Source organism: Harpia harpyja, chromosome 12 (assembly GCF_026419915.1).
Source record: "Harpia harpyja isolate bHarHar1 chromosome 12, bHarHar1 primary haplotype, whole genome shotgun sequence".
NCBI lineage: Eukaryota > Metazoa > Chordata > Aves > Accipitriformes > Accipitridae > Harpia > Harpia harpyja.
The window spans coordinates 2,444,087-2,462,372 of NC_068951.1; the positions used below are offsets into that span (position 1 = coordinate 2,444,087).

At 42.8% G+C, this 18,286-nt stretch overlaps 1 protein-coding gene across 9 annotated transcripts in view; it reads left to right on the forward strand.

Annotated features, from left to right (window-relative positions):
* The window catches only part of ACACA (acetyl-CoA carboxylase alpha), a 141,093-nt gene that overhangs the window by 75,073 nt on the left and 47,734 nt on the right, over nt 1-18,286 (forward strand). For all 9 annotated transcript variants that reach the window (XM_052804410.1, XM_052804416.1, XM_052804417.1 and 6 more), the window contains 6 exons: nt 917-1,072; nt 1,675-1,821; nt 14,229-14,498; nt 14,864-14,961; nt 16,171-16,291; nt 16,733-16,843. In XM_052804410.1, the coding sequence (XP_052660370.1) occupies nt 917-1,072; nt 1,675-1,821; nt 14,229-14,498; nt 14,864-14,961; nt 16,171-16,291; nt 16,733-16,843 (903 nt within the window). The remainder of the gene's footprint in view (nt 1-916; nt 1,073-1,674; nt 1,822-14,228; nt 14,499-14,863; nt 14,962-16,170; nt 16,292-16,732; nt 16,844-18,286) is intronic.

Sequence of the window (18,286 nt, forward strand, 5' to 3'; positions counted from 1 at the left end):
CAAATACTTGTTACCCTGAATAAATATTTCTCCCATTGAAGAAGCTACTTCACAAAGCAATGTTTGTGAAGACTGAAGAGAGCATGAACTACTATTTTTAATCTAAAAACTAAAATAGGCTTTACTTACTGAATTTTATCATCAGTGGAATTCTTCAATTAATTTATTCTTCAATTGGGAAAAGATCTGCCATTTGTAACATCAGGTCTGATCGCCGTTCTGTTAAAAACAGCCTAATCATGTTGCTTCTGTCAGGTGTGTTTCTATTAAGCAGCATTTGTGCAGTGTTGTCCCAGCTAAGCAGTGCTACTCCTGTTTCTTAGTTGAAATAGATTTCCTTCTGAGTCCTGGCTGAGTGGAATATATAGTGCCATGAAGCATGGCAGCTGATAATTCATGTTGCTACTCTGGGAAAATCTTTTAAACTTATAATATCAAAACTTCAAGCAAAATGACATATGCAAGTCTTGACCTAGCTTCCATGATCAGCCAGCGGAGATACGGATACCGTGCTGTTCGACTACATAAATAACAGAGTTCTCCTCTCTGCTCCCAGCTATCACAATCCATCGGCATAGGTACAGTGTCAGGGGAAATACTGGTGAATGTGAAGTCATCTAAGGCACGGGCTTTTTTCTGTGGGGATGTGGCTCTGTTCGCTTAGCTTTCTGCTGTGATATGGCAATAAGTCAGTGATACTCAGATCCGTGCAGTAATGGTCCAGCACTGTCTCCAAAGGGTAGTAATGCGTGATGAAGCACGGTGTTACAGGATATGCGAGTATTAACATATTTGTAGAGAACAGAAACAAGCCTGATCAGTCTGGAATATCCTGATGATTTTCGGTAAAATCTGGGTGAGATAGGTGTATGGAACCAGTGGATTAAGCAGTAATTGGTCATGTTTTGTGCTGCAGATTATGTTCCAGGCATATGGAGATAAACAGGGACCGCTTCATGGGATGCTGATCAATACCCCCTACGTGACCAAAGACCTGCTGCAGTCCAAGAGATTCCAGGCACAGTCTTTAGGGACATCATATGTCTATGACATTCCTGAGATGTTTCGGCAGGTAAGAGTTCTTAAGGCCCGGTGGATTGTTCTAAACTTTTGTACCTGCAAAGCAGTTCTATCAGTTGCCGTCCTTGCTTGTCAGGGAAACAAGTGGCCTGGAGTGGCTAACAATGGTTCCCCAGGGTCTATACAGCTATGGATTGAGTCTACTTTGAAAGAAATTAGGACTCTTGATACACTGCTGCTGTAGTTCCGTTAATAAGTCAAACGGTAGAAGCTGAAATGTAAACCATCTTCCGTTTCTTGTTTATGTTTCTTTGTTTTCCCACCCTGTTATCTAGCCTTCCTAGAGGATTAGACAGTGCAAGGGTGATAGTTCCTAGGACAGAACTCATACATCATTGAATGTGTTAATGAGTTGCAGAATTTACTGTGTATCTGATTTGCTGGGTTCTATCCTGAATCACATAATTTGAATTACACTGTTGTGGGTGAAACTGTGTTTCATGGTTTAAATTCCAAAGTAAGTTATATCCACTGAATATTGTAAGTAGAAGTGGGGGGAGGGATATTTCTGTCTTGAATATTAAGTCACAGTGGATTGAATAAAAATATTTGCAGATGATGTTCTTAACAAGAATTTATCTTTTCATCATCTAGTCTTTGATTAAACTCTGGGATTCTATGAATGAACATGCATTCCTGCCAACGCCACCGCTGCCTTCTGACATACTAACGTACACTGAGTTGGTGTTGGATGATCAGGGCCAGCTCGTGCACATGAACAGGCTGCCAGGAGGAAATGAGGCAAGTTGCACTTCTTTAATGATACTTTTCTTTCCATGTCCTGCAGTACATTGTATTTTGGACTAGGTTTGACAATTGTAAGGAAAATTTACCAACCAGGCACAAAATCTATTCATTCAGTCTTTCACAGATCAAATCCCTCTCTTGAAAATGAGATTTTTTGTTTCATTAAAAATTAATACCTTCCATACAATGGGTATTTTAGCCTCCATAGTAAATGATGATTCCATTTCAAACCTGTGCCTGTGCTGTTTTTCCTTCATAATTAAAAAGTGCTCATTCAGCTATTCCAGGTAACTGGGGTTTGTATTTGAGCAAAATATGTTTTACAAGACTAAATAGAAATGTTTTCATTTGCTTAAAAAACCGAAAAAACAATTTTATGCTTTCCATTTAAATACTCACCATGCGGTGTTTGTGTAGCACACTGGCAAGGTGTGTGCAACATCCCCCTCTAGTGAATGATTTACTTGAGACTAACAACCTGCTAATGCTGTTGGGTAATAGAGTTACTCCTTCAGTTCCAGCAGGAGGAAGCTGTACTGTTGTTGTGGGCTTTTGCTGGTATGTCTTTACATTAGCAAGCCAAAGATTGCAGCATCGAAATGACTGGAGAATAAAGCTAAATAGCAGAAGACGTGTTTATTTTTTTTGCTTAGGCTAGGTGGGATTCAGTAAGTGAATGTTCCTACAGTTATTTAAATTTGAACCATTCTAAGTGGTGGCATCATTTATTTTGTCTTGGCATCATTGAACTAGCACTGTGCTTTTACTAGATATATAACTTAAGATTTGCAAAAGCTCTGTTCAAAAATGTCAAGTATAGCGATGAGAGGAAATAGGGGTTTTCATCACTGTTTACTGCATGTATCTTGTCAGGGGAAGGTTTTGAATATGATGTTTTCAAATTGAACCTAATCAGCAAATGGTGACTATGGGAGCACTACATCCTTGTCTTTTGCTGGCCTATAGGAGCAATGTTTTAACTAGTATAATTAAATCTGAAATGAGCTATTCTCTGCATTCTTAGTGAAAGCTGAGGCTGCAGTGCTGTGGAGGCTTATGCCATCATCTTTCTCTCTTTCTCTGCTCTCATTCAGCGTTTGAGTGGATGGTGGCTGGGGAAATAGCAAAGTCCCTCAGGGACGTAGCTCTGTTCTTGCTGAAATTACAAGCACAGAGCTGCCTGGGCATGAACATGTAGTGTTTACTCTGCCAGCATGAATACAAATAGTCTTATTATAAGAGATTCTGTACCCAAAGACCACCAAAAAAAATTAGGAGTTTTTTTTAACCCTTGGTAGACTTAGTTGTGTGCAATCTGTAAAGAAATTACATGGCCGTTGTGGTGTGCGTAGTGTTGTTATCTAATGCGCAGGTTCATGCCCTGCCTCTCTGGCTGTTAGGCCGAGGAGCCGAGTCACTGGAAAGTGAGATAAACAAGGGGAAAACATGATGTTCCCCACACATTTCTCAGTCTGGCTGCTGAAGATCACTGCTTGTGGAGGTATATGGCAGACTCTAGCCTGCCTTTCAATGACTTCCCAGAAATGAGGTGAGGACACTGGCCGCAGAGATGAAACCCCAGCCTAGGATTTGGCGTCTCGGGGAAGCCTGGCAAGTGGTCAGACCGAGGAATTGCTCTGTGCCTCCCCAGAGAGGCATGCAGCTCGCAGCTGGTAGTGCTAAACTGTCAGCTCAGCCTGTCTGCAGCTGGACAAGTCGCTGTAGGACCATGTGCAGCTGGAATGAGGTTTGAGGCTTTGGTATTGAATTCTGTTACCAATAGCCCCTGCACACAATAGCGCTCATTCACAGGTGAGAGCGGACAATCTGAGGAAGAGGTTCCAGCAGCAGTCTGAAGGACAGGTGACATTCAGGAGGCGATGAGTTGCCGAACAGATTCATTTCTCCGTGCTGTGCTTTCTTTATCTGGATGAGCTGACTTCAGGCTTTTATGGTTTAATTCCCTTCAGCTGAGGAAACAAATTTTCACAAACGTGTGCTCAAGTTTCTCTTTCCAAAGAAGATGGCTGCAGGGGTGGAGAAGGAAGAGACAGGATGCTAGATAAATTCGGAGCATAAGCCTTTTCTTTGTTAAGGCTCTAAGTGGATCCATTCTGCTTTTTTTGAGAATCAGTCTGCATAGCATCTGGGCAGAGAAACACAGCATCTTATCTGCCAGGAAGCAAAGATCTTTGGGGTGGTCCATCTATGTGGCAGTAGCTGGTAGTATTGCATAGGAAGAGGATACATACCACAAGGAGTAGCAGAAAATATTAATTGGTTCTGCATTTCTTCCAAATGATACAATGGTGAACCATTCTCAAAATATGGCACATTTCCTTGGCTTCCTAAACTTGTGTGAATTTGTTAAGGAAGAGTTTTGTCCTCAGATAGATGTATTTGACTTCAAAATGCCAGAAGCCCATACACACTGAAAGTCGTGTTACAGGGGAGATGATCCCTAAGAAAATGAGTACAGCGGGGAAGTTGAGGTTCCCAAGCTTTGCAGTGCCTTGCTTGGTAGCCGCGGTCAAAGTTTGTACTGCTTCAGTTTGTTCATATCCCAGTAAGGTGGGACTGCTTTGGGGTGTTATGAGGATAATTTAAACAAATATTTTCAGAGAGTCTTTGAATTTGTACTTGCTAAATAAGTGCTGGATGTTATGTTATACAGCATTCCCCCAGTTTTGGTTAGTAACCCTTGATGGTCAGTGCCAATGGAGTCTGTGCCCCAGAGATGCAGAGGTGTGAGCTGTTTCCAGTTCAGACTCCAGTGAGCTGACAGGCGGGAGTGCTTGGTAGGAACTTTCCCAAGTAAATGTGGTTTTTATTTTTTTTTTTTTTTCTTTCTTCCCAGAGAAAGTTGCTGATTTTCTGAATCTAAAGTCTTTTGGGAGATTGTACGTCATGTGTTTTTTACTAGGGAGAAAATCTCTGTTGAAAACTTCTGACTGCGGTAAATATAGCTGCTGTTTAGTGCATTTAGGTTCCTATTACTGTTCTACTTGTTTTAGATCAGAGACTCAAACATAGCTATTCATTCCCCCATTGCAAGTGAGTGCCTTACCATCGTGGTATCAGCTGTTCTGAGGTAAGGCTTGTCTTTCCTGTTGGAGCTGTGCTACACAGTATGAACAATTACATTTTCTCTATGTGAAAAGGGGTCAAGACACTCTTCCTCTTAAAGCATTCAGCTGAGCTGAGTGCCCTAATTGTTTTAGCTAGCAGGCGAAATTGAGAAACCAGCATAAAATCCAGGAGATTTGTGGTCAGTGTGTTCAGCTGGATGTCAACAACCGAAGTTGCAATCCCTGCTCTAATACAGGGCAGAGCAGGAGCTCAAAGCGGAGTTTCTCCTGTCCTCTCAGAGTTTGCAAGCAGCATTCTGGGTTAACCTGGCTAACCTGTCTGCGTCTTCAGGAAAATCTGTGAAATGGGAATTCTCAAGAACTTTCACAATACAAGAGGTCTTCCTCCGCTTAGCTTGTGACCACTTCACGTAGCCCCCCACCTCATTTGGCAGTAATTATCTCTTTGCTAGTAGTCTCAACAAAGAAGCCAAGGACTTAATGGACCATGAAAATATAACTTGCTATTTATTCCTAGGCAGTGCTTGCTCCTTCTGAGCAGAGGATCCTGTGTCTTGTCATGGCCACGCGAGGGAGCCTGCCGTGCTGCTGGCCCTGCCGCGCTGCTGGCCCTGCCGCTTACTCTTGCGGCACAGAAGACATCACTAATTCAGGGCCTTTTTCCAACCTCTTGTTCACCCAGTGCAGCCAGAGTTCTTCCTGAAGGGCATCTGCTGTTTCTTTGGACTGCAGACAGAACCCTGGATGTTGCCTGGAGCTTTCTGCTAGGTGGTTTCTGGTCTGGATCCTTCATGTTAAGCTTGTGACCTGTGTCCTGGTCTATAGTTACTCTTTTTGGGGAAGGGGGGGGGTGTTGTGTGTGTCCTCTATTACTAGTCTGGCTGCTTTGACACCTCTGCTCACATGTGAGACTGTTCTGATAAGCTCTGTCTGCTACCGTAGGATTTCAGTAAGCCAACACCCTTGACAAGACTGAATGTGCCACACTAAAAAGTTGAGAACAGTTTGTAAATAATGCTCAGAGCCAGCAGGTATAGAAAGGAGCTGAAGAAGACAGTATTTTATCAGCAGAATCAAATGCCAGTCAATAGCTCCCTTCTAATGCTCCTGAGTAAAGACTGAATAGACTTTGGGACAAATGGTATATAATTTATTGTACAACTGTGAGCATTTGAAGAACTAAGCACAGTACCAGAGGTGGATGCTCAGCCTGACTCCAGTCTGACACTTAAGATAGACATGGACCATTGAAATGTACAGAGTTTATATAGGTGTGAGGAAAAAAATCCACTTGTAGTTGTTTGTAATCTTACGCATTTTACTCTAAAATGTCTTTAAGAAGACGATTTTAAGTTCATACCACAGCCTGGATGCTTATCTAGATTATAATACAAGACTTTTAACATTTCTGCTGATTTAATTTATTTTTAAGTAAGTGGAAGCCTTTTTTTTTAGTGGCACAATCTTTGGTGTTTTGAGCGAAGAGCTTCATTGGGCATGTGGGGTAGAGGTGTGTGATTGGGACTTTCTATGCTAATATTGGGAGGGATGGGGTTTAAAGGATGCAGCTCCTCACCCTGTTTGACAGTGTAAGAGGAGCTGATGGCTGTCCTCTGGGAGCTTTTTGCCATGGCAGCTGACCTCTGTCAGGCCTGTCATCTAAGCCTCTGGTGTTGCTCTGTAGTTACGTGGTTGTGCTAAAATGGGGAAATCTCTGAGTCAGAAATTGTGTGAACACAGACAAGTGAACAGGGCTAGAGTTCAGATGTGCATGGCAACGTGTACAGTATTTTAAAAAGTGTTGGTTGCAGAAGCTCTGCTGAAGACACGACCTGTAATGTAGTGACACCCTCTTCAAATGCCCATTGAAGACGGCTTTGTTCTGAAGATTAGCATATTAGCTGAAATCTTAGTGTGAAAAGGTAATTCCCTCAGCCTGTTGGAGAACTCAATATATTACTTGTCATTCTTGAGCTGGGCATTCTGATGCTTTTCTATAGCACTTTTTATGTATTTTTACTACAATTTACTGTGATCCTCTGGCACTGGGACTGCACCATCCGCAGATAAAACCCAACTAATCTTCAAGGACAAGGAGAAAGTGAGTGTGAGGAGTGCCTGCAGCAACACCCCACGTTACCCTTCATCTCAGTCTCATGCGGTGTCCATGTAAAATGTGTCGTTTTCCCTATTGGCACTAGATGTCACAGTTTTTCCTTCTCAGTAGCATGAGGATCAGAAATAATCCATAATCGGAGCTGTTAGCTGGAGTGTTGGCAGGCACCCCTTCTTGTGAATGTGGGAAGGTTTGGCCAGGTGAAATTCAGGACGGCAGCGGGCAGAGGGCTGCTGAAACTCTGCTTTGGCAGCTCCCTGGATTGCCTGGGGCTGAAAGGTGTAGCTAATGAATTTTATACAAGCAAAGCTTAATAGTTGAACTGCATGTTCTGCTTTGTCACCCCATGTTCCTGCATTTTATGACAGGCACGGGGTATTAAAACATCCGCTGGGCTACTTATGGTGGATGGTAAGTATTTGAGAAAAATCAGAGAGTGGGTGATGGCAAAGTCAGTGAATTAACATGAAGGTGAAGGAAAACACCCGTGCATCTTCTCCTCCCTGCCCCAGCCCCACCACTATCTTTCCCAGAGATAACTGTAAGAATAGTTGTTTCTCTTTGGGTTTCTCAACACTTCTTGATGAGTTTTGGGAACAATCCTGACCTGAAGGCTCTTCTGGCAGTAGGAATGGGTTTAAATAACAGGGAAGCTGGACAACTATTTGTGCTGCACAGCAGGTGGTGTCTCCTCATCTGAAATACTCGTGATGCAATTTCAGAAGGTGATCCTCCTTTGGCAGAATAATTTTAGCCCCTATCAATTAGATGCTTGGCAGTCACAATGATATGTGGGGGTAGGGATCAGGACAGAGCACGTTTTTGTCATGGACTGGAGAGTGTTATTTTTAGTAAAAGGTGGAATGTCTTGTGACAACTGGAATATAATATAAATTAAAAGAGGGTCCCCCTAGCATCACTGAAAGCTGATTTTTTTTTTTTTTTCTCACTTACATGCCTAGATCATTTAAGGTAACTTTAAGAGTAGCAGGTGTGGGGTCTTTTGAACTCCGTTAGAGTTGGGATGGATGCGTGTCACAGTGTATATGGAGCATCTGCTTAGCTGAAGAGTGGTTGTACAGTTAAGCAGGACTACTCTGTAATACCTTGAATTGTTTGAAGGGTTAATATTCATGCAGATCAGTATCTTCAATGTGCTGTTTCTCACAGTGTTGTAGATGCAGTATCTTCCATGGCCTGATTTTTTAAAAGGTGCATGTATGCTATGGCAGCACTAGAAGTTCAAGATTTGAAAAGGCTTTCCTTACAGAACCAGAGGTTATGAGCCTGTAACATATGCCTTTGAGTTAGAACTTATCATAATTACAAGATGAAGTTTTGGAAGGTTATAAGGAAATCCTTTTTTTTTTTTTTTTTTTTTTTAATTTTATATAATCAGATATGACTGTTGAATTTCATAATGCTATCAAACAAATGCAGAATTTTAATTTTGTTACCTTTCTTGTAATTCTGACTTTTATCAAATGTTTACATTGAAATCACACCTCTAATAAGTGTTAATGCTTTACAAAAATTAAATTCTTGGGCAGGAAATAGCCCCACACATCACAGGTGAGGCTCTCTGAGGACACTGAAAGCAGTGACCGCCCAAATCATGTCTTATTCAAAGAGCAACTAGAGCTCCAAATTTCTTGAAGGGTTTTAAAATCCTCAAATACAAGCATTACTAGATCAGAGATATAAGTGGTGGTGCAAAGAGTTTTATTCTGTATTTTGATATATATGTTTGAACACGTGTATATGGATAATATGGATACTGTAGAGAAGAAAGTTCTTGCCTACAAGAAAGCTCCTAATAAAGGTTATCTGTCGCTCTCTGTAATTTATCTTTATCTGTCTGTAACTTCACCAGATGCAAGCTATTTCAGCTGAAGTTTTCAAGCCTTACACTCTGCATAGGGAGAAGTTATTTATTGTTTAGTTTGGAAAGCTTAATCAAAAATGCTTTTGTTTTGGTGAAAAAGCTGGCAGTGTTGCTCAAAGTTGATTTTTGTGGGCTTGCAGCAGGAACTTGAATTTGATAGAGAATTTGGTTTGAGTTCATCATTATGCCTTTTGCTATCCCCAAGAGAGCTGTCCGAGCTTCATACCTTGCAACACAGATGTGTGTGCAGTGAAAACTACTTTTGCACTGTCCTTAATGGGTTTTTTGAACTTTCCTTTTGGTGCTCTGTGTGTCCATCCGCTTTCCCTGAACATCAGCCAGCCTTTTGCTGATTCGCTTCCTGGCTTGCCATCCGAGTGCCCTTTGGTCTAGCGCAAGGCACAAGACAGTACGAATTCACGTCTCCTTCAGTCCACTGCGCTGCACGACACCCTTTACTGAGCAAGCCTTTGTCACGTCTCATCCTGGAACCGTTTCTTCCCATCTCTCATCCACTTGGCCGCGTGCTGTTCAGAAGAACCATGCCAACATGCGCTTGGCTGTGCCGCCTGCGACCACTGCTTTGATTGCTAAATGACTCCTTTTTCAGAGCCAAGAAGAGAGTGAAGGAATCCTGGGTTTTGGCACTTCACCCTTGTCAAGGCATTAAGTCTGAATGCCTCTGGCAAACCACGTGCATCGTGCCCTTTTTCTGGGAGTTGGTTCACGCTGAAGATAAAAATTTTACAGCTTTTGGTCACAGTATAACTGCAGAGAGTCTCTCTGGGCATCAGAGTCAAATGATGAAATACCGAAATTGCTACGTCTGCATCAAGTAAAATTTCTGGGGATGTCTTTGTTCCCTTTCTAAAACACACCTTGTCCATGGCTATGCAGCAGAGTGATTCAGCATCCTGGGGTCAGTGGACATTGGTTTACCTCCAGAATAGACAGAGGTTGTGAAGGGGGAATAAAGCGCGTGTTCCTTGATTTAACAATGTCAGAACATGTGTGCACAGCAGGGGAGAAATGTGCTTTCATTAACGTTCAGCTTCAGCATTTCCAGCGCTCACATGCTAGACCACTACAACTGTTGCATTTCCTTTCTTATTATAACTTTTGTATGTAGTAAATACTGACATAGAAATGTATTCAAGTTTTATATATATTTTTTACATATAAAACTTGCATACGATACAGATGCAACAGAATGGGAACAGGACAAAATTGTTGTTGGGGATCTGTAAGTTCAGTTGTCCTACTTAGAGATTTTGAGACCCGTGTCCAGGATTCCAGATTTGGACGTAAATAAATAAAATGAAGCATGGCATAAAGTGTCTGGGTTCAAGCATCATCCTTGTTGTGAGAGAAGTAGAATAAACCAACCCAAATGGCATGGGTCAAGCGTAGATGCTGTCAAATAGTAAGCTGTTCTCGTTTACATCAGATTTACTGTCAGCTACGCTTCGCCAGGAATTACAGAAGCTGCTAGAAAGAGACTTAAAAGCCCCCTCTGCCTGAACACCAGCCACCATTTGCATTGGCTTCCCTTCATTCGGAGTCTGTTGTGCTTTCAGGAGGGAGACTGGGATCGGTTTCTTCCCCATTCCCCTCGGTGCCTGTTGTCAACAGCTCCGGCTGCCACTAGCAGTCAATTTGTAACTGCATCAGTGGGTGTATTACTGTTCACATCGATAGCACAATTAATGTTGAAGTCAATTTTGGTGTTAATTTTAGGCCATGATTAGTGTTGACACTGTGTGTCAAACTAATGGCATTTATGAGCACCATGAAAACGAACGTTAGTTAATATCGTGTTTTTACTATCTGTTAATGGTTACATTAAGCCAAAGATCTAGTGGGAGAAGGTGTGTATAAAATTATATATATAAAACTTGTGTGTAATATATGTGTGTCATGCAATTCTGCATTGCTGGTGCTATTCAGGGAGCAAATGACATCTGAGCACTGAATCCTAATCACAGTTTGGAACATCAGAAATAATGATCACTTCTGATCGGAGGTTGTGAATAATTCATCTGGTTTGATTTTCACGTTCTGTCCAGTGATACTTTTCAAACCAAATGTGTTCCTACAGGAGAATAATGGTCCCACTTCTTATGGAAATACTGTGGCACAAATCATTTTGCCAACATAAAAACAGTTAAATAAGACGGTTCCTGCTTTTATTTTTTCCTCCCTCTCGTCTTCATTCCTGGGTGTGCTGGGAATAGAGCTGTGGCAGGAGAAGCACTTCCAAACTGCGCTGGCTATTAAAAAGAGCCTGTTTTGAAGCTACTGCCGCTTACCATTACCCATTATTGTTCTGACAGTGCTCTTAGGTGATTAGCTCAGCCTGTCTAATTAACCTGTGAACTCTCAATTTTTTTGGCATGCTGCCGTTAACTTAAAAATCTCATCTTTTTCTTTTCTGAAATAGAAAGCTATCCTCCACTGCCCATAAATTTAAACAGAATCTACATTGTTCATAGCAAAAAAATCCTTAGTTGTGCCCTGTGATTTTTATTACTGGATAAATGGCACAAAACACGCTATGTATTGGGGAGGCAAAAAGACACACAAGTTAATAAAGTGGTGCACTTTAATTTTTCTTTTCTTAAACTGCGTATGGTTGCTCCACATTTATCAGCTTTAAACTGTTTTCAAGAGTTTGTGTTTACTGTGCCCTGACTAGATAGTTTTTCCTGTTCTACTAGTGAGCATTAACAAAAGGGGGTTTGTTTATTTAGAGGATACATAATCTCGGGTTAGGGAACTATTCCAAGACTTCTGTTACAATCTGAATTTTCTTAATAGGAAATGCTTTTAATTTGCCTGTTTTCTGTACTGTCAAAAATCATCAGGCTGATGAAAGTGAGGAAAATCTCTTAACATCTTGATAAGTGAGACAGACTGTGGGACCAGTCCTGGATACTAACTGAGCTCGGTCACTAGTCCCTAAGCCCTGGAGCAAGTATTAATTCATCTGCCTCACATGTGAGCTGAGGGTGCTAGGATTTTACTTTCAGTATGTTGTGGTTATTGTGTAGGTGTTTGGCAGCGTCTTTATGTGTTCTATCTTGCAGTTTACTGCGGTGACAAGTATTTAGCAAATACAAAGCCTGGGCATTTCTCCTGTTGCTTGTGTGGCTTGTGTTCATCTGATGGTGCTTGAAGCTTCCTGGTGTGGTCCTGGCTGATGGGATCAGTGGTAGCTGTAAGGAAACGACTCCTTAAGCAAAAACGTGGAAATTAGTGTTACTTCTGTGCTGTTTTGGAAGAAGTTTATGGTGCACTTTTAGAGAGAATATTACCCCACCTTCCCTGTGGGTTTCTATCAATAACTAAAGCTGGTTTCTGAGATGGTATCAAAAAGATTGGGTAAGTGCCCTCTTAAGGATTTTAGTTATGGCAGGAAAAAAAAAAAGCCTGTAAAATATGGTAAAGAACTGAGCTGCAGTAGGTGATGGGCTATAGACGTGCATCCCTTATTTCTTAGAGGCTAATCTTGAAGCCTTTAACTTTGGATTTGCGGACTTTTTTAACCTGCTGTTTCTAATTGCAAGCTTGCCCACAGTTGAGAGTTAGAATAGAGACACACTATCCAGCCCCTGGCATCTCTTTTCCTGCAACAGTCAGGTCTGAAGGACAAAGCTTACTTTTTTTCTTCTTTTTTCACCTTTATTCTTCCTTTTTCTGCTATGAAAGTCCAGCAGTAGAAGAGCAGAAGTCCAAGGAACCCCTCTGGCTGTGTAGGTTTGTCTGGGATGAATTAGGTTGCTTTACCAGACTCTGGACTGGTTCTCTGTGTGACCCTGGTCTCTTTGCACACACTTCTGCTCTGTGTGCCTGACCAACAGCTGCACCCACTTGTTTTACAGCATTACAACTTTTCCCTTTAATTTGGCAATAATACTAGTATTTTAACAAAGCGTCCCACTGACTTTTAGGGATTTACGCTCCTGTCTTTGAAACTGCTGCAGTATCTCTCTCTTCCAAACACTGCAGTTGGATGCTAAGATGTAACTGTAAGTCTGCAAATATTCAGAGGCAAACAGATTAATCCCTTACGATGTATCAGTCAAAATAGCAGTGGATGAAACTGAGACCAAGGAGAAGGTGAACTGAAACACCATCATTCTGTTAACTTGCAATCTCAGCTCTCTAAAGGGGAGGTGTAAGGGAAGGATCTGCCAGTAGCCAGTTGTAATATTTTTGGATTGCTGCCTGCTTTACTTCCAGTGACCCTTTGATTAATTCCTCTGCCTTTTTATTTTTTTTAATGAGCCTATTATGGCATATCTTATTGCAGATGCTGATTGGATCTCAACTGTGTATTGTGCCATTTTGATTTGGATTAAATGGCACATATCTATCTGCTGCTTCTCCCCTCTCCCCCTTCCGCTTTAGTTCATCATGTTCAGAATTCACAGTCTCCACAATGAGAGTTTCAACCCTCCTGATTGCAGAGGATGTGCAATCGGCTTGAGGAATGTGTACTCAGAGCTTATGATCCTTGGGCAAGCGGAGACTGGGTGATGCATGTGGCTTTCAAGGGGCACTGCTATTTCCGTCTGTTAATGGCATTCCAGGATGGCCAACTCCCTAGTGCAGTGATATGCAGCAGCTGAGAGATGGGAGATGCAGGGTACAGATGTTGCTGATCTCCATAAGATGGGCCAGAAGAGATCATCCGGTGATTTTAAAAAGAAAAATATGCAGCAAAAAGCATTACTTATCCAGGCAGGTTTGGAAAGAAACTGCTGCAGTATTTGGGAGGGAAAAAGGGAAGAGCCAAAGAAATGAAAGGAAGGACAGAAAAAAATGGAGGTAGCTACGAAATAAAAGGATTATTAAAATGAGAGCAGGGTGAGAGAGAACCAGGGTGATGAGGTTCTGGGGTGATATCTGGGTAGCTTAAGCAGATGGTCAGGAGCCCTGTACAGCAGCACATCCATCCTCACCCTGTGAGCTCTGGCACATGGAATAAATGCAGCGCCCTGCGAGAGCGGCGTTTGCAGAATGTGTTTTGGACCTGTGACAAATCCCTGAATGGGGAGAGGGAGGGCCAATATTAATGTCTTGGGTGGGAAGAGAGCAATGGAGGATGTGCTCCAGTGAGTGTGGAAAGGATCAAGTCCTGCCAGCTGTGCTCTACACTGGCAGTGCGTATCAGAGCTGCTGTTATCCGAGTTCCCGAAGAAAATGTACAAAGTGCAACACACATAAGAAAAACGGCGCCTGCGTGATTCCTGTCTTTCACATCTTGAAGATACGCATTTAGTTTTTGTTCTCTGCTCTTCGATTGCAGATTGGGATGGTGGCCTGGAAGATGACTCTGAAGACCCCTGAGTATCCAGAAGGCCGTGATATCATTGTCATTGGCAATGACATTACATACCGAATAGGTTCTTTTGGGCCTCAAGAGGACATGCTGTTCCTGAGGGCTTCAGAGCTTGCTCGAACACATGGCATCCCCCGTATCTACGTGGCTGCCAACAGTGGAGCCAGGATTGGTTTGGCTGAGGAGATTCGGCACATGTTCCATGTAGCTTGGGAAGACCCAGATGACCCATACAAGGTAAAGGAGGCACAGGAATCGGAGGTGAAGCTCTGCAATAGCTCACAAAATAATCTTATTTTTACACTGCCTCTTGTAATAGAGGTGAGGGTAAACATTTGACAGACTGTTCAGTCCAAAGTTCTCCTTGGTATTGGATCTCTCAGGCAGCAGGATTGGCATCCACAATGAGTTAGTGCTAAATGTTGAAAACATCCCTGGCTTTCAGTGATGTCAGCTGGAGCTCTGACATTATGGGAGGATGTTCCTATCACTATCTGGAATTAAATTCTGCTCTCTTGAAACTTTCTTTTTGGAAGGGTTTATTAGGGATCGGGAAGGGACTACGGGTGGGAATGAGATGAATGAACTGTTTTTCCCTGCAGGGATACAAATACTTGTACCTGACTCCTCAAGACTATAAGAAAGTCAGTGCCCTGAACTCAGTTCACTGTGAACATGTGGAGGACAATGGAGAGTCCAGGTAAGCACAGACAGGTCAGAATGAAAAGCTTTCTGTTCATCCTTGGGTATACGAGGTGATGCCTGTCATGTCCTTGTCTTCAGCTAGGGCATTCTTTAGGATCCAGCTATGTAGAAAGCCATAGCTGTGTGCGGTCAGAGCATGGAACAAGAAAGTTAAAAGTTGTATCATGGCATGCCTTGTTTGAGGTAGTGCTGTGTTGACTCCTACTGCCTAGAGGCCCAAGTCATTACTGAGGGTCCTGCAGTGGTAAGCACTGCATGACCAGGACAATGGTTCTTGCCCAAACACTTGCAGGCTAAATTTTGAAAATTACTTTTCTGCTAGATTCCGTAGAAAGGATAAAAGAATTCTTGAGTGAAGACTAAGCCCTCCTTGCATTTTGAAGCGTTGGGCTGCAGTGATTGCACTAAACTGCCTTATAGCCTATGGTTTTCCACACACGGTCTACTCTAGGTGTCTGCATCTTCCCGCTGCATCCTAAAGGCAGCATATCTGAAAATGAGGTGCAAAGAAGCTTTCAGAGCTAGACTGCAGCTCTAATGGTGCTCCTGGGCAGAGGGAGGAGGATGTACTTAGGAAGAAAAGAAGAGCCTAGTTTGCAGACTGACAAGCTCTGAAAGAACAAAAGGATGGTGCTGGGTGTGGGGATGTGTGTGTGGATGTGTGTGTGGTGGGGAAGCTAGTAGCTCTCTTCAGTGAAGCACTTAAGCACATGCTCAAGTACTTTGCTTAGCAAGGGCCTAGTGGAAAAGATAGAAGCCAGTTTGAGAGCGCTGAGTAAGAAGGGACCGTGCTGGGGAAGGAAGGCATGAAAGAAGAAACTAAAGAAAAGGTAAGTGCCTCATTATAATCTCTTGTTCTATTTCTTTCTCCTTTTGACTGCATTCTCTTCCTTTCTTGCCCTTTTTCCTATAATCAGCCGGCTCCTCACGTCCTGTGGGAATGATAGAAGAACACTTTTCACGGGCATTCCTCTCCCTTGGCATTTCCTCTTTGCAGTGCTGCTTTGGCTGCTCATATGTAGGACTATTCCATGGTGTTCAACAAGGCTGCAGAATGACCCCATGTACAGGTCCTGGCTGGGTTTTACGCACATTACTCTTTGGAGCCTTAATGATATTTAGTCACTTTTCATTTTCTTCGTAGCAAACTGATTCAGCAAATCGCTGGACCTTGTGACTCAAAGGCTGTATGTGTCTCCCTCAGGTATAAGATAACAGATATTATCGGAAAGGAAGACGGACTTGGAGTAGAGAACCTCAGAGGATCTGGCATGATTGCTGGAGAATCGTCTTTAGCCTATGAGAGTATTATCACCATCAACTTGGTAATCCCCCATTGCTTTCTATTCTTCAAACTGTATTGTCTGTTTCAGCTAAAAATCCTGCAGTGATACCCAGAAGGTACACCTGGGATCAGACTTCTGGTTGATGTAAATTGGCTCTTGTAGGCTTTGAGCAACGCTACTGGCACCATTACAGGGCTGGGTCCCTTTCAGACTAAATTTAAAACACTTTCAGAAAACAGTTATTTGGCTTCATGTTTGCTCAGTCTGTAAGTTACTGCTTCTCTTTTTTTAAATAAAATACACATATGTTCAGATACTGTGTTTTACAAAAAAATATATTCTGGAGTTTTGCAGTGAGAGTAGATTTTATAGCCTTGTAATACAAACATGCCTAGTTTTATCTAGATGTTTGAATCAATAGGTTTTGGCTGTGTGGTAAGACAGAAATCAATGTGATTTCTTTTTTTTTCTTTTTTTAAGGTTACATGTCGGGCAATTGGAATTGGGGCTTACCTTGTTCGGCTAGGTCAGAGGACTATCCAGGTTGAGAACTCTCATATAATCCTGACTGGCTGTGGAGCCCTCAACAAAGTAAGTCTTTGCATTTCAGTCTTTAGAGCTATGTGAATTGAGTTGGTGTTTCTGTGAGTTCTGCCGGAGGCTCAAGCTGCTGCCACCACTATACCTGTCATTGTGCTTGGTCCCTTTTGCTTTCTCCTGTCTTGGGCTCCTCCCAGTCAAGGAGGAGAATGGACACAGGGCAGCAGCTGTGAAACTTTCATGACTTTGCAGTCTTTTTCTTTTCTTTCTGGTCAGAAAGCAGTCCTTTCATGCACCTGTTTTTCTTGACAAGAACGTCGTATTGACAGCCAGGGGCACTATTCCAGGCACCCTGGTTGGAGATTGGCAGGGGACCTAGGCAGAACTGCAGATTTAAGGGCTTGAGCATGAACCAGGTGAAGGGGAAGAAGGAGAAGTAGCTTTTAACATAGGTTGTGTGCAGTGACTAAATGACAGAAGTGGAGAAGCCCACCAACTGGGCAGCATCTTCTCCCACCCACTGTGTACTGTGATAGAGGAAACAGGGCTGTCGCCAGTGTCTGGAAGACTGTGTTTCAAAATACACAGGCCAGAATCACCCTGAACTTTCAGCCATCCACAGCATTGCATTAATACTGGGGGAGCACTGAAGCCTGAGAAAGAGTGTGTGGATGGTGATTTTCCAGGGGTCAGACCTGCTGGAAATCTCAGCTTTGGGGGCAGGGAGGAATAACTCGGGCTGTAAGAAAACTTACTGCTTTCACTACTAAAGTGGCTCTTCTTTTTTTTTCCCCACCAGAGGCGGTTTTTCTCCCTTGCTGCCCCAAGCCTATTAATATCACAGCCTCTGGCTCCTTGTCTGTAGCAGACACGGCTCACAGCCGACTCCTCTCTTGTCCCTCTTACTAAGGGCTTTGTTTACGTGGGAGTTAGGATTGTGTGGGCGCAAGTGCCCTTCCCCATTGTGCAGCTTTGTTCTCAGGCACTCTCCAGCACCTGGGGTGGTTGTGCTTCATCGCAAGCTGCGTTTCAAGGAGTGCCTGCCTGACAATGGGAGATAAAAGGAAAATAGTCTGTTGTTGAATTATTCCCCTGAATAAAGGGGGCTCTGCAGAAAATGAAGCATTGATCCTATCAACCCTAGGATGCAGCACCTTCAGTTAGATCTCTTACACACATCACACACACCTGCATCAATGGAAGGAAAAGAGGCATTTGAAGACCCATCCTTTAAAAAGAAATTGAGTCAGTTTAGTGCTTGCTGAAGTGGAGTAAGTTGCCTGGTTCCAGCTGTCATTTGTTGGGGATCGGGGCCCTGCAGAGTTTCCCAGATGGCAGGGCCGGTCTGTTTAGTCCTTCTCTTCTGCTCTCTTCTTTCCAGGTTTAACTGCACTCTCTACCCGTGGAGTGAATGTTTGTTTTTATAGGACTAGATTAATCTTGCTAAATTTTAAGCAGTTAAAAACTAAGGATTTAGTCTAAATTAAGCACCTG